The sequence below is a fragment of the Crocodylus siamensis genome, chromosome 4 (genome assembly GCF_052110815.1).
Source record: "Crocodylus siamensis isolate JL-2025a chromosome 4, ASM5211081v1, whole genome shotgun sequence".
NCBI lineage: Eukaryota > Metazoa > Chordata > Crocodylia > Crocodylidae > Crocodylus > Crocodylus siamensis.
In genome coordinates, this window is record NC_143398.1 from 164107912 (window position 1) to 164123099 (window position 15188).

At 44.5% G+C, this 15188-nt stretch overlaps 1 protein-coding gene across 2 annotated transcripts in view; it reads right to left on the reverse strand.

Annotated features, from left to right (window-relative positions):
• The window catches only part of TMEM237 (transmembrane protein 237), a 31014-nt gene that overhangs the window by 1911 nt on the left and 13915 nt on the right, over positions 1–15188 (reverse strand). For both annotated transcript variants that reach the window (XM_090044754.1, XM_090044755.1), the window contains 7 exons: positions 14923–15043; positions 13809–13969; positions 7260–7383; positions 5221–5412; positions 4758–4831; positions 4097–4190; positions 613–734 (listed from right to left, as the gene is read on the reverse strand). In XM_090044754.1, coding sequence (XP_089900880.1) covers positions 613–734; positions 4097–4190; positions 4758–4831; positions 5221–5412; positions 7260–7383; positions 13809–13969; positions 14923–14978 — 823 coding nt within the window. In that variant the 5' untranslated portion in view covers positions 14979–15043. The remainder of the gene's footprint in view (positions 1–612; positions 735–4096; positions 4191–4757; positions 4832–5220; positions 5413–7259; positions 7384–13808; positions 13970–14922; positions 15044–15188) is intronic.

The following is a 15188-nucleotide window of genomic DNA, read 5'->3' on the forward strand; positions in this document are numbered from 1 at the left end:
ACCCAGGCTGCTGGATAGAAGACAGGAAGTTCTAAGGAAAAATTTAGAGCCTTCTATTATGCTGAAAAACATGTTCCCTAAACTATTACCTGCATGTATTCAGCTTAGGTCACTTGTGGAAAATGGGACCATAAAACAGTGCAAAAGAATTTTCTAGCATTTAAGCACAATACATCATTTTCAAGTGCTTGATGAAATATTGTTTAATCAAAACTATTTTTCCTTTCACAGAGGAAAGGGTAGACATTTTAAAACGCAGCTTAATTCCCCTCAGCTCGGGCATACAAGCAGTCAGATATTATTGTTTAAAACACAAATATTTTTCTCCATTCTTACAGCATGCAAAAATGACCAATTATATCTTCAAACATTTTAAAACAAGTCATCAGAGACCAAACATGGATATTTCATTCCAAAAGTGAACACTTTGGAAAGCAATGGACAGAGAAGGAAGAAAAAAAAAAAGAATTTTTTTTTGTGTTTTTGATCACTAATTATAGTAATGATATGCTTTGTTCTGTGCTCTGAAGACAGAACAAAAATGGAACTGGTGAAGCCTAAATAAAGGAACACACAAGTCTCCAATCCTCTCCTGGGCCTAATGTTCCTTACCTTCACTGTGATCTAGATCTGGCTGGTAAGATAAGATGACCCAGGACATCCCAACTAAAAGAGCCACCACCAGATTCACCACAATCCAGGGCTGAAGAATCTGTTCCAGAGTATCTGCCATCCTGAGCAAAGTACACATAATTATAAGTGAAGGCTATATGGATGCATGCATAATGTTATAATCACTTCTACAGTGAAACACACACCAAAGAATCAAATCAAATGCTAAACGAAATCATTTCATTCATCATGCCCTGAAAGTCCTGGGCTCAATGGAGTTGCTGGGGAGAATGAATGATGAAAGCAGGGACCCTCCCTACATGGTACAAAATGTTAAATTACAGATTTCAGCAAAAAGGCTCTTTCCTTAGTTACACAGCTAAAAATAAGAAGAAAATTAAATACAGTTTCCATCATGCTAAAAATTAACAATGTGCCTCAAGATTTCATACTAAATCCTGGGTTCTTTAATATGTTTACTAACATAGCATACAGGGGGAAAGGCAGTGAAACAGCAAAATCTGCCGATGAAACAGTTGTTTAGGTGAGACAGGACCAACAAGGACTACAAGGAACTTAAGAGAGACCTAAGCTAGCAGGCAAGTCAATGACAACATGACCTACAAATAAAATACAATGTGAACATTTCTGTTCCTTCTGTCTCATCATACAAAAACAAAGATGCATTCAGTACAAACAGGAGAAGTTCACAGAACTTTTCACTTTTATAAATACTTTTTTGCAACAAAAAATGTAAACCAGTTGATTCTATTAAGTCTAGGAAAGCTCAACAAGAACAAACAAACAAACAATGAAAAAGAAAGTTTTTCTGTTTTGGAAAGATAGATGCGTCGCAGGCTATGTCGGACCAGTTTTGGGGAGGCAAAGTCTCTGAAAGATAATGATTTAATTGGAAAATCTAAGGGAATAAGAGGTACTATGAAAAAGTGTTTTTTTGCTAATGCCAACAAAACTATGTTGTAACTATGCCAACATGAGCCATCACCAAGCCCTGGGCTTAGCTTTACTGTATCTCACTAATGCTTAAAAGAATTTTACTGTGTGGGTGGGATCATTCTAATATTATAAAAGCCTTAGTCAGTCTGTCTGTCCATAACGCTTTATTCGCACTCTGATTGGCTGACTGAAACAATGAGAGGGCTCCAAGAGTATTTGGACATGGCATGGACATGGGATGGAGCATTGGGGGAGGCTGCAGCAGTGGCGACAGAGCAGGGGGGGAGTGGGCCCTTTCCCTCCCTCTCTGTTCCTTCCCTCCCTCAACCAGAGGAAAAGCATGGGCGGGGCCAGATGCAGGTGGATGCAGAGTTGCCAGGGCCCTGAGAAAAGCCAGCAGGGAGGGGGAGAGATAGAGGGGAGCTGGGGGGGCATGGTGCCGGTGCCCCGCTGCTGTGCCCTGACAACAGCCCCAAGTGGGGGGGAATGGGCCCAGCCTAGAAGCAGCAGGGGTAAGGGTAGGGGAAGTGGGCCCATTCGCCCCCTCCTCCGACCAGATGAGAAGCGGGGGCAGGGCCAGACGTGGGACTCGTCCGCACCACCATGATGGTGGGCAGCGCACCACCCCACTGCCACTGGGCCCCTACAAAAGTCAGCAGGGAGGGGCACAGTGATGGCTCTCCACCACTGCCATCACTGCCGCTGGGCCCTGCCAACAGCTGGGAGGAAAGCAGAGAGGGGAAGGAGGGGAAGCAGGTGGACGTGGTCGGGTGGACCAGGTCTGGACTTGGAGGGGGCGTGGGGGAGCACAGACAGACCCAAAGCCTGTGTCCCTGCCCCCCAGTCATTCTTGACTGGCAATTGGCTAGTTAATACTATATTTTCTCATATACAAGACACACCCTTTCCACTCCAAAATCCAGCTGCTGGAAATTTGGGTGTGCATTATAAATGAGAAAATATGGTAATAGCAGTTTTTGACTCTGTAGAGGTAGGGGAGCAAAATTAATTTTGTAGTGCTGCAGGTGGAATTCCTTAAGCTACTGGCTGTGGACACTTTTCCTTTCCTCCAGCATGTGCAAAGGCTGCTACTCAGTAGGTGCTTCTACATGTGCACTTTACTGAGGAGCTCTGCAGTATAGCATCACCCCATCTACACATGCACCAGGTACGCACCAGTATTAGGACAAAGTAAATTAATTAACTCCACCAAAAGATAGTACTGTCGGGAACAAATTTTGCCTGGTCAGCCCTGCTGAGTTCGGAGCTGACCCCCTGTGTCCCCTGCCAGCCCAGGGCTGTTCTGCCCTGGCTCAAATTGCTGCGGTCTGAGCGCATGTGTAGACACTGCACCTGGAAGCAGTTGACTCCAGCTTGAATTGCTCTGGAGTTTACTGCTGCACACTGACAGCACATGTAGATGCACCCAGTTACTAGTATTTAGCAGTGTTTTCTAGTCTTTTTCAGGGGCATGCTGTATGTGAGAAAATACAGTTAGTGCTGTAAAAGTGTTACCTAATATACAGCTACTTGTTACATTATTTTAGAATACTTGCTCAATTTTTTTTAAACTACTACTGGCCTTTGGATTTAATAAGAGAGTTTTAGCTGGATTCCTGACATAGTAAATGAAAATCCAATGGAGGGAAATTAGGATCATAATGGAAATAAAAAACCTACCATATGAGAGAAGTCTGGAAAAGTTTGGTTTGTTTCACTTAGGGAAGTGAAGGGTGTCTAGAAATCCACGAAGGGGATAAATAGTCAAAAGGGAGAAGAGCCATTTATCCTAAATGGCATTGCTGGCACAAACATACGGGTAATATACTGATCAAAAATGTATTTAGACTGGAAACGAGTAGGTTTCTAGCCATCTGAACAGTGAAGTTCTGGAAGGAACATGCCACGGAGTTGTGAGGGCAAAAACCCTAACTGCTTCTGAGATGGAGCTTGATAAATTTAAGAAAAGGATTACATGATGTGATGCCTGCAATAACAGAGACCTGGACTGTGACCCAGGAGCTCCCTTCTGGTTCTATATTCCTATGAAAGAGATTCAATGGACTTTGTCAGGACACTTGTTGGACAGAACAGAGAATCTTCTCAAGAAAAGACATTGGCACTTCCCTAATTTGTCTGCACATTGAAACAAAATGAACAGCCCTCTCATGTGACAGGCCACCAACAAACAAATGTCTTCAGATAGCTTCTGAATTTGATGTCTCAAGACAGAGCCAACAAGCCTGTATTTTTGTTTAGTACAATGAGTGCATTTGGTCAGCAAGACAGACTGAACCCAATCTTTGGCACTGCCAAGCAATCTTATTTCTCTCTGAAGCCATCAGGGACTCAGTTTAAGGTTTCAAATGCCAAAATACTAGGACAGGCTTAGTAACAGAAATGGCAGTTTAAGATATATAACACATGTCCTTGTTAATCCACTGATGTTGTAAGAATTCCTACAAGGATATATGGCACTATTAACAATTTGAGAGGGGAAAAAAGTAATGCTGTTCAGATTTCCTACCAAAGGCTGCCATTCTCTGAAGGTGGTGTGTAAAGGTTGATTCTGTCACTTGTCATCTGCTGGCTCAAAGACAAGATGAGAGCTGTGAAGTACACTGGAAGTAATGGAAAGAAATTAGAAAACATTCACTGGGTGGGACACAACATATTGTCTCATCCCAAAACAATGAGCATTACCATGCAGTCTCCCTACTACTCCACTAGCTCCTTAGAATGTGCTCTGTTTTATGAGCCCATTCTTCCTGCTCTTGAATACTCATCCCTAGGACCTTCAGTCTAGCTTCTGAACTCTGGACTTTACCATCCTGACCAAGGGCACTAGCAACCTGCTGTCCGCATCAAAGAGATATATCACTATTTCTGTTTTACTAACACTGTGTGCTGCATTCAGTAGGGTGAAAGTAGCATTATGAAAGGGAAAGAAAAAGGACTGAAAAGGTACAGAAGTCCCACAAATACTCACTCTACAGAAAGCTATACAATATTAAAAATTCTCATCCCCCCAATTTAGCAGGGTAGATTTGAGAATGATTAGGGAAGAAGATCCTATTAACAGAAGTGGAAATTTCCCATTGAAGCTCAGCACTGAAAATGCATCCCAAGATACCTACATTCAGTAATTTTCTGCTATGGAACAACACTGCAGTCTGTTGAATACTCACAAAAAGAGGCTACTGCTGCTGGGTCCAGGGTAAGAAAGCCACGCACTGCTCCTGATACTTTAGCCAAGTCAATCCTGGATATAATAATATAAAGAAAACCTTTTATCAGATACTGAAGCATGGAGTAATTGGCTCCTTGATGTGCTTTACTGCTTTATTAGCCATATTTGCAAAATGCCTCTATATATATCCACTACGTTCCCTTAGTGCCAAAATAACAGTATCTGCATATGTATCTGCACACGTCCGCACGCGCACACACACATACAGTTCATATAATGTTTCTTTATTACTGTAAAACAAAGTACAAAATAACTGCAACAAATTAAGAAATATCCAATAGTACATTACATCCCAAGCTAAAGAAATCTCACAGAGCAAAAAAATGTATAATTACAGAGATGACTTGGAGAATAGAATGCACTCAAATTATACAGTTTACATAAATGCACAGGTATCTTACCTGTCAAAGGCTGAGACTGTACTGATAGTCAACAACAGGTAAGAAAGACACTGTGCAGGGTATGCTAAAGTCTTGTATTGTTGTAGTAGGTTTGAGAGAGCAGACAGCTGGCTTCCTGCTAAAAGGTAAATTACAATGATGTTCCACACAGCATATCCAGCAAGGAAGCCATGAGTAAAGAGGCCAATCACCCTGAAAAGACAATGTTAGCAAAGTCTTTTATGATAATAAACTGAGCAAAAGGTAAAGATTCAGATTCTCATAAAACATAAATGTGGAAAAGCCCTGCAAGATTATCCACTCCATCACCTTGACAATGCAGATTTTTTTCTAGTGCTTTGTCCAGGTCAGTTTTAAAAGTACCAATTATCGAGCTTCCATCTCTTCCTCTGCTGAACATCTCACAAAATAATTTTATTTTAATGTCCAGAATAAACTCCATCTCTGATAGAGTGCTTGTTCTGTAAAATGAGGAAGAGCATTTTGTGTCTGAAAGCTTGTCTACCGTCTTTCCCAATTACATAGTTTGTTCAACAAAAGGTATTGCCAAACTTCGTTTCTCACATTCTCCCTGGATTGTCATGACTACAATAATACAATGGTTTTTTTTTCTTGGAAGCTGACATTCTTAGTCCCCAAAAAGTACTGCAATCTGCTAGAGGGCTGTCTGAGAAGGATTACACTTCATCATTAGAATTTTAGATTATCAGTTCTGCATTCATCTATTGCTGAATCTGCCTGTAACCAGGAGCCAGAGGGCTCCTGTTACTTTAAAAGGAGGCAGCAGGCTAAGTTAGTTATGTGGGCCTGCAGCAGCAAGAACAGTTTAATTAAAAGGGGACACTCCTGCATGTGGTTGGGGAGCTACAAGACAGAAAGAGGGCAAGGCTCTGAGGCATATAAACCCAGGGCCTGAGCCACAGCAGGCAGTCAGACCTTGCATGCTGCAGACAGAGAAGCCCCCCAGGGAAGCTGACTGCAGGGAGAAGGCCTGTGGACACCCAAGCTACCCACAAGAGAGAGTGAGCTTAGCTCTGGGAAGTACAGCTTGGGGTAGGGTACTGACCCAGAGTAGAAAAGGATTTTGTGGAAGCAGTTTGCAGATATTTCTGTTATGCTGATATTTATGTCTGTTTAGCACTTAAGAACTGAGTTGTAGCAATGGGGGAGGTATTGAGGCCATAGAGGGGTACCTGGTAGGGCACTCGGCATCAGGCAGCTTAGCCTCGGTCAGGGACTAGAGGGCTGAGAAAGCAACCAGCCTGGCCCAGGTTCAAGGACCAGAGGATTGAGGGTAGAATAACTAAGCATTCCAGCCTGGGTTCATGGACCAGAGGACTAAGGGCAGAGATAGTGAGAGCAGCCTGGCCTGGGATTAGGGACTCTGAGGGCTGGCCCAGAGTGCAGGAGACAGGAGCCCAGGAAGGGTGGAAGCACCTGCTTGGGGCCAGCAGCTCAGAAGCTGAGGTCCAGGACAGTGGACCTGGGGCTAGTAGGGCCAAGCTAGAGGAAAGGGTCTGAAGACAAGGCAGAATCCCAATAAAGGTTCAAGGCTTGAGGGGCTGAGGCCCCCTGCCCCACCTCCAACCATTAAGTAACATCTGTGAGACCTGGGTGTGACCACAGGGATGGCTGAAGGTCACAATTATTCCCCCTAAGGCACAATTGGAGTTGCCCTAAAGGTGAAACCCACCCTGTAGGGTTTGAGGCAGAGAAGCCTGGAAGATTGTACATCAAGGAAAAACACCTTCAAAGAGGCTACCCCAGCCTCCTGAGGCAGCCTCCCCAGTTAAAAGAACCAAAGATCAAGTCACAGCAGGTGAGAGATAGGAGTAAAAAGGGAGACAGGGGGGCATGGGCAGGAAGGTCTGACCGTGAGGCTCTGTCAGACCCTGAGTGGATTGCCTGAGCCCGTCACACTGCCCAAAAGAACTAACAGGTTCAAGTTTACTAGGTAGAAAGAAGGTGCACACCAACGAGGCAAGAGTCCCACAGTACAATCCCATTTTCTTATGTCAAACTGTTGAACTATCGGATACCTGAAACCCCGGTGCACTGAGAGTGCTACATCTTTGGTGGTCCATGAAGCCTTTACATCCATAAATACATCAATATTTTCTGTGGTTTTAATCAATTCAGTGCGGTCAGCTGCTTGGAAACGTCCTGAAGAGAAAAACAAAAATTGAATCAATTGTGGAAATCATTACTCCTTCTTATTATGGCACTATAGAAATACATAGGCCTTGTCTACACTAGAAAATGTCACCAACAGAATTTCTGACAATTTATTTCTACCACCATAGCTATTTTGGCCATGAATGCTGCTAACAGGCTGCCTTTGCCATTGCAGTGTGTCCTCACAGTACCAGGTTGCATCTGCAAAAGACATGTAGGTATGCACATGCTCCATGTTCTCTGCATCTGGACAATGCTGGAAATGTTTCATAGTTTCTAGGGTTGGAAGGGACCTGAGTAGATCATCTAGTCCGATCCCCTGCCATGTCAGGAAAGAATACTGGGGTCAAATGACCCCAGCAAGATGTTCATCTAACCTCCTCTTAAACACCCCCAGGGTAGGAGCCTGCACCACTTCTCTTGGAAGCTGGTTCCAGACCCTAGCCGCCCTGACTGTGAAGTAGCGCCTCCTGATATCTAACCTAACAGTGACTCCTCCAATGCCTGCTGATCCCCCCTGACGGGTTTATAACAGGCCACAAGATCCTCCCTCAGCCTTCTCTTTTGGAGGCTGAACAGGTTCAGGTCCCGTAGCCTCTCCTCATAGGGCCTGCCCTGCTGTCCCCTGATCATATGAGTGGCCCTCCTCTGGACCCTCTCCATGCTGTCCACATCCCTCTTGAAGTGTGGCACCCAGAACTGGATGCAATACTCCAGCTGCGGCCTGACCAGTGCCGCATAGAGGGGGAGGATCACCTCCTTGGACCTGCTCGAGATGCATCTGTGGATGCATGCCAAGATGCGGTTGGCCTTCCTTACTGCCTCTCCACACTGTCGGCCCATGTTCATCTTGGAGTCAATGATGACCCCCAGATCCCTTTCCGCCTCCGTGCTGACATGTTTGTAGAGACATCATCATTATTAGTGTGAGACATCATCACTCCAACCAGAAAACAAAGACCGGAGCAATAATTTGCTCTGTTTCATCCTATAATCCACTTTTTTTAGTGGCATTTCTCAATCTCTTGGCCATCTTGCCAAAACAGACATAGGTGCTGTATAGATCAGCAGAGCCCTCTTGTCTATTTTAAGGGGAGGACAACTGTGTCAGATTTGCAGAACCACAGGAATTACCATATCTACCAACTACACAGCAGATATATCATGGAAACGTGGATGATCAAGACAGTGAATGAAACTGACCATCTGCTGCAGGCAGCCACTGATCGAGGCCCATGAAACAAGCAATGAGTTGTAAGCCTGGACTGAGACACAAACCTGGGAGAATCAGCACTGACTACAGGTAGGGGTCTACTTAAATCACAGTTAGACTTACCAATTTTCACGAGTTGGTTGCAGTATAAAGAGCAAATTCTGCAAACACTTTGCAGATGTGCTCCGGCAGCCCTGCCCTTTGGCACTGACTGGTGAAGAGGCTGGGGGGGGAACAAGGGGTGGCTGTCATGTTGACTGCTGGCTGCCCTTTATGTGGCCCCAGCCCTCGGCATGATTGGTGGAGAGGCCCCAGCAGGGGAAGGAGGGATGAGAGGGAGGCCACCATCTTGTCTTCTACACATGCCACCCTGTCAGCCGGCACCTTCCCCTCCTTGGGTGGGTGAGGCGGGGTCACAGCTGCAGTGAGGACCACTGATTCCCACTGGGGAGCCGGCATTTTATTTTTATTAAGTTTTTTGTTGTTGTTGATTTTATGGACAATCCTAGATTTCGTGGTTTCTACAAAATCCATGAAACCACAATTTAAGTAGACCCCTCTCTATAGAAGCCTATATTTCTGGAGTCATGCAAGAGCTGAGCCTCAGCTCTGCAGTAGAGACACAAAAAAATGACAGCTGCTTTAGCCAGAAGAAAAAGGTGGTGTTCCTTTGGGGGCTTTCAACCCTGCATTGCTATCAGTATGGGAGCAAGCTGATTAGTACTAGAAAATTTCTGATGAGGGTAATGAATATTCAGGCATGCAAGGGCACTAAAGGGATCCTGCAGCACAAGACTGACTCTGGGCAGTTTTGCAAAGTGTAGACAAGCTGCATGTTTGGGTGTGTGCTCTAAGCAGCTGCAAGCCCTGCTAGCTGAGTGACAGCTGGGTGACCCCTGCCTGTGTCTGACAAAAGCTCTAACAAGGGGGCACTCTTGGGTGTAGTTCGTCTGATCCAGCTGACTTATAGTCCAGGCCCAGGAAGATATGAAAGAAGATTTCTCATGTGAAGGCAGCTAACAACATACTGGACTGTATTAATAGAAGCACTGCCAGCAGATCAAGGGAAGTGATTATTCCCCTCTATTCGGTACTGGTGAGGCCACATCTGGAGTACTGTCTGATTTTGTACCCTCCTCGCCTCTCCTCCCTTCCCCTCCCCCCACTACAGAAAGGTTGTGGACAAATTGGAGAGAGTCTAGCAGAAGGCAACAAAAATGGTTGGGAGCTGGGAAGCATGACTTCCGAGGAGAAGCTGAGGGAAGTGGGCTTATTTAGTCTGGAGAAGAGAAAACTGAGAGGGGATTAAATAGCAGCCTTTAACTACTGGAAGGGTGCTTCCAAGGAGGATGGAGCTACACTGTTCTCAGTGGTGGCAGATGACAGAACAAGGAGCAATGGTTTCAAGTTGCAGCAAGGGAAGTTTAGGTTAGACATTAGGAAAAACTGTATGGAACAGGAGATCCAGAGAGGCTGTAGAATCTCCATTCTTGAAGGTTTTGAAGACCCGGGTAGACAAAGCTTTGGCTGGGATGATCTAGTTTGGGATGGTCCTGCTCTGAGCAGGGGCTTAGACTAGATGACCCTGCCAACTCTAATTTTCTATAATTTCTATAAATGAGAACACCAAGGTGTAGGTGAGCAAACACTGCCTGTTGATTTTAAGCAGTTTGACAGTGGATCAGATACTCATGCCCTAACTGAGGTGCTATGTGGCATTAAAACCACATGCTGGCAGTATGTCACAGCCAGACAGCAGGTTATTTGTGTGTTAAGGCACATACAGTAATTCGCTGCTTTGTATCTTCTGTGGTGTGGGCAGGTATTGATTAGAGGGATTTGTATCTTCACACAGGAAGGCCATTAAAGTATCTTGGATTTTGCGAAAGAGAAATTTTATTTTTCCATTCCAGACAACTGACAACAGCAAGGTGCTCTGAAGTACCCCACAGGTCAAAAGTCAGTAGACCTAGACAAAGAAGTTTTCCCAATTGTCCACTAGGTGAGGTAGAAAGGCTACTGCTACAGAGTGCTGCATTCTGAAGGGCATGGGTGGATGGTCCCAAGGAGCACTGTTTTCCATAACCTTTGGGTGCTTTGCTCCACAATATGTTCCAATGTGTGAGTGTCAGAGGAACTGTAGGACACCCTGTTGTACCTTTAGGTTGTTCTGTCTTTCATCCAGTGCAGTCCTACCCTCCCAGGTTGTAGAGATTCTGCAGTCAACAGCTTGGACCAGTTCAGAAAATATCTTTTTGTGTCCTTGTATCTTCTTTGTTTCTTTTTCTTCCTTATTGTGGCAAGTCTCTTGGCAGGTATAGAAGGGATAGTCTTGAATACCCCCCACCCCCAAACTCACAGACAAGTAACTGAATAGATGGCCACTTTTGGGGATTATCGGACAACAGAAGCTAATGCACCTCCTCAAAAAATTCCTGTAAGGACTTGCATCAAAATGTGCACAGGGTCACAATCATCACTGCCTCATGACCATTTAAACAACAAACCTCAGAGAGTATATGGAGAGACTTTTAAAACCCTCTGCTGAGGAGATCTGAGAAGCCTGGAATAGCAGAGGTAAAACTGATGAATGTAAAGTTAGGAGTGATTCTGTTAGATATAATGCTCACGGGCATATCAACACCCCAGAAAAAAGCAGCTGTTTGAAGGCACATCATTGCTCAGTGCAGTAGGAATAATCCCACGAGGGGCCGGCCATCTGCTGCATGACTTGTGTCCGCAAAGGCATTTTGAAGGCAGAACTACACCAACAGAGGATCTACGTTGCTTAGGAAACAGGTTAAGATTTGCTGGCAGACATTCAAGGTTTTGCTGGCAGAACTAAATTTTGCGTATGAACAGAGGCAATGCTGCACCAATACAAGTTCTGCCAGTAAAACATCCTGGTATACAAAGGCCTTAGAAATAGGGCTGTGCAAAGCTTCGGATTGTGATTCGGAGATATTCGGATGATTCAGAGGCTGAATCTATGAATCTGAATTGAACTACTAGAAGCTTTAGACTTTCCAAATCGATTTGGAAAAGATTTGGTCATAGGGTATAATGAGGAATCAATGAAATATCTATAACTTTGTTGTTTTTTGGCTGATCCAGATGAAACTTGCAGGAGTGGTAGTTGCTGCTGAGGGCATGAAGCCTGCCAGGTTTCAAGGTGATAGGTGCAGGGGTTTCTGGGAAACTGCACCTCAAACTGCTGACAAGCAAAACTCATGACATAGGTGACACTGTGTGTGTGTTAAGGCAGAGGGGGTGGAAAACTGCAGAGGTAGTAGCCCCTGCTGCAGCCACAAAGCCTGCCAGCTGTCAAGGAGATAGGTGCAGGGGGAGTCTGGGTTCTGGGGCCCTCTATCTCTGGCCACAGGCAGGAAAAACTCATGACTTGGGACTGTGTGTGTGTTCAGGCGCAACCTTCCTGGTGCTGGGGCATCTGCACAACATGGCAATGTGCCCCCATGAGGTCTCCTACAGCCTTGGGCTGGTCCACCACTGTAAACGACAGCAGGTCAAAATAACTTAGCTGACTCAACACCAGTAGCACCAGCAGTATCAAAGGTATCCAGACGGAACTGTCACAGAGCCTTTCTTTTTATAAAGGAATTGACAGCAAGAAGTTAAGATGCTGTGCTGGACATATGTTACTTGTGGTGTGTGATGGCTTATCTTGTGTTTTTATGTTTATTATGAAAAAAACTGAAATAGTAAGAAAAATGCATCTTAGGAAGCTTTTGGATTGAAAAACACTTTGTCGGGCTGAGGAAGTACCTGCAGTTGGTGTGTCTCCTGGTCCTGGATGGAAGTAATAGTAAAAAAGCCAGAGGCTGGCCTGGCATGCAACGCAGGCAAGAAGCCAGTCAATGAAAATGGAAATGGAGGCATCAGGGGGTGAGGGACAGGCTGGCGGGGGGGTGGGGGGCAGTGGATATAGCAGCGCAGGTACAAGTGCAGAGGTACCTGGGGAGTCAGATGTCCGAGTTTTGCCTACCTGCAGCCAGAGGTGCAGGGCCCTAGAACCCAGACTCCCCCTGCAGTTTTCACCCTCCTGTGCCTTAACATACACACAGTGTAATCTATGTCATGAGTTTTGCTTGTCAGCAGTTTGAGGTGCAGTTTCCCAGAAACCGCTGCACCTATCTCCTTGAAACTTGGCAGGTTTTGTGGCCACCACCCCTGCAGTTTTCACCCCACTGTGGCTTAACACATACACGTGACTTGAGTATTGCTTGTCAGAAGCTTGTGGTACAGTTTCCCAGGAACGCTGTACCTATCACCTTGAAACTTGGCAGGCCTCATGCCCTCAGCAGTGGCTATCACCCCTGCAAGTTTCGTCTGAATCAGCCAACAAACAATAAATTTATAGATATTTCACTGATTCCCCATTACACCCTATGGCCGAATCTCCGAATATTTTCCCGAATCGATTTCAGCCAAATCAAATCAGAAAAGTGATTTGGATCTCCAAATCAAATCGTCCAAATTCGAATCGAACAGTTGCCTATTTGCACAGACCTACTTAGAAATCCCAGTAGGATCTGTGCCTTGTTCTGCTGGCTGCTACACATGGACCAAGCTCCAAGAATCATCTGACTTTTCATTATTCTTGCCAGAGCCCTAAAATTCTCTCGCGTTTCAAACACAGCTTCAGAACAGCTACGTTTTAGCATCACACACTCTCATTAAAACTTCATTCAACTCTTTTCCTTTTTATTCAAAAGTATATGAACAAAAAGGTCTTCTCTATATTTGGTATTTTCTCCTTATAACTTCTCACCAGTGGCAAACAGAACTGAAAGCACTAGTACAGATAAAGCTCCATGTCATCTAGACTTGTCAAATAAGGTCAACCAATTTTCTGCTTGAAACCCAATGCACTAGAGAGCCTTTTCAAGGCAGGTACAATAACAAGAAAATCAACTTCTCACAAATATACATTTGGGGACTGTGGCACACTTTACATTACAGCATACTGTGATTTAATTATATACCATCAGAAATATAAAGAAATTTGATAACTTTTAAGAAATGCAGCATAAGATCATTTTGTATTGTTAACTTATATGTTGTGCCTATTTCCAAAGAAAAATATGGCACAGGAAAAATTTCCCCCTCCCCCTGAGTACAAAGCAACATGAACATTTTATTTTTACTAAGACAACCAAAGTTACAGAAACAATTTACTTACGATTTTTTTCAATGAACACTTTGCTCACAGGCTGGCTGACACCAATGGGAGCAGCAAACACAGGTTGCTGATCCTGGCTTTTAATTTGTTCATCTTCAATTATATCCTCTTCCTCCACTTCTAGTTCGTTGGAGCACTGCCTTTCAGCTGCCCGAGTCTTCCTGTCATAACAGGGTATAGGAAAAAAGAAAGAATGACTACTAAAGCTTTAAAGACTAAGGCTCCAACCCCGTAACCACTTAATTACATGTCTAACTTGATTTGCATGAACAATGTAAAGTACTCACATGTATTAAGTTATTCCTCTAGGTACGTGCTTGAATACCAGGCCTAAAATTCTTCTTCATGGAAATACAAAATTACTACCTAAAAGCCACCCCCAAGTATGGTTCTTGTAGTTGACTTTAAGTTTAAGATTAGGGTTCTATTGACCTTGAGGAGGCAGCCAGTCAATTTCACAGCCTAATCTCAGGGCCAGCCACCATTTTTACGGACTGAGCATGGTGGGGGGGCGTCCCCACACCTCTGATTGGCCGAGGGGCCACGGCAGTCCCATTCCTCCCAGCAGAGTACCAGATAGCTCGAAACTGCAGCTTAATTATCTTGATTAACCTGGAGGAAGCCATTAATGGCTACCCCAAAATTCATCTTAGCCCCCACCTGGAGCTACCCTTCTTAGCGCTGCTGCCTGCCTGATCCTGTGCATCTTCATGGCTGCACGGGACACAGCTGGGCAGCAGCTCCCTGCAAGTAAGTCTATTGGGGTGGGCAAGGAGCTAGATGGAGTCATGGTCAGCTTGTGCCAGGGGGAGGCAGGGGGCTCAGAGTGACTGAGAGTGGGGCAGGGGAGAGATCCTGTGAGGGGAAAGTGTGAGTCTGTGTGTGCACATGCATGTCTGTGTGTATGAAAAATTTGCTGGTGGTACTTAAGTGGTATGCAATCTGTCAGAGATTGGGAAATGTTGTGTTAAACTTTAAGCATTATGTGTGGCCCCAGTGACTTTAAGAACTCACATCTTTGCAGAATGAAATCCTTAAATACTAAAATATATGTATGTACATATTATCAAGGTACTCTGAAGCAAGAGCCATAAAGTCCTTTAGATGTTCTTACTTTGTCCTTTTTCGATGTTTACGGGTCCCCATTTCATCAGCTGCTTGGAGATCCATGCCATTTCCATTCTGAAACAAGGATGTGCTAGGTGCATTATGCTGGATGAAAGACGTCTCAGAATCTAAATATGTAAAATAAACCATAAGAAATAATCTGCAAACTCTTATAGAATAAGAAATATATACACTAAAACATCTGAATAACTACTATGCAAATACCATTGGCAAAAAAAAAATTGACATTGGATCATTCATAATCTACCACTT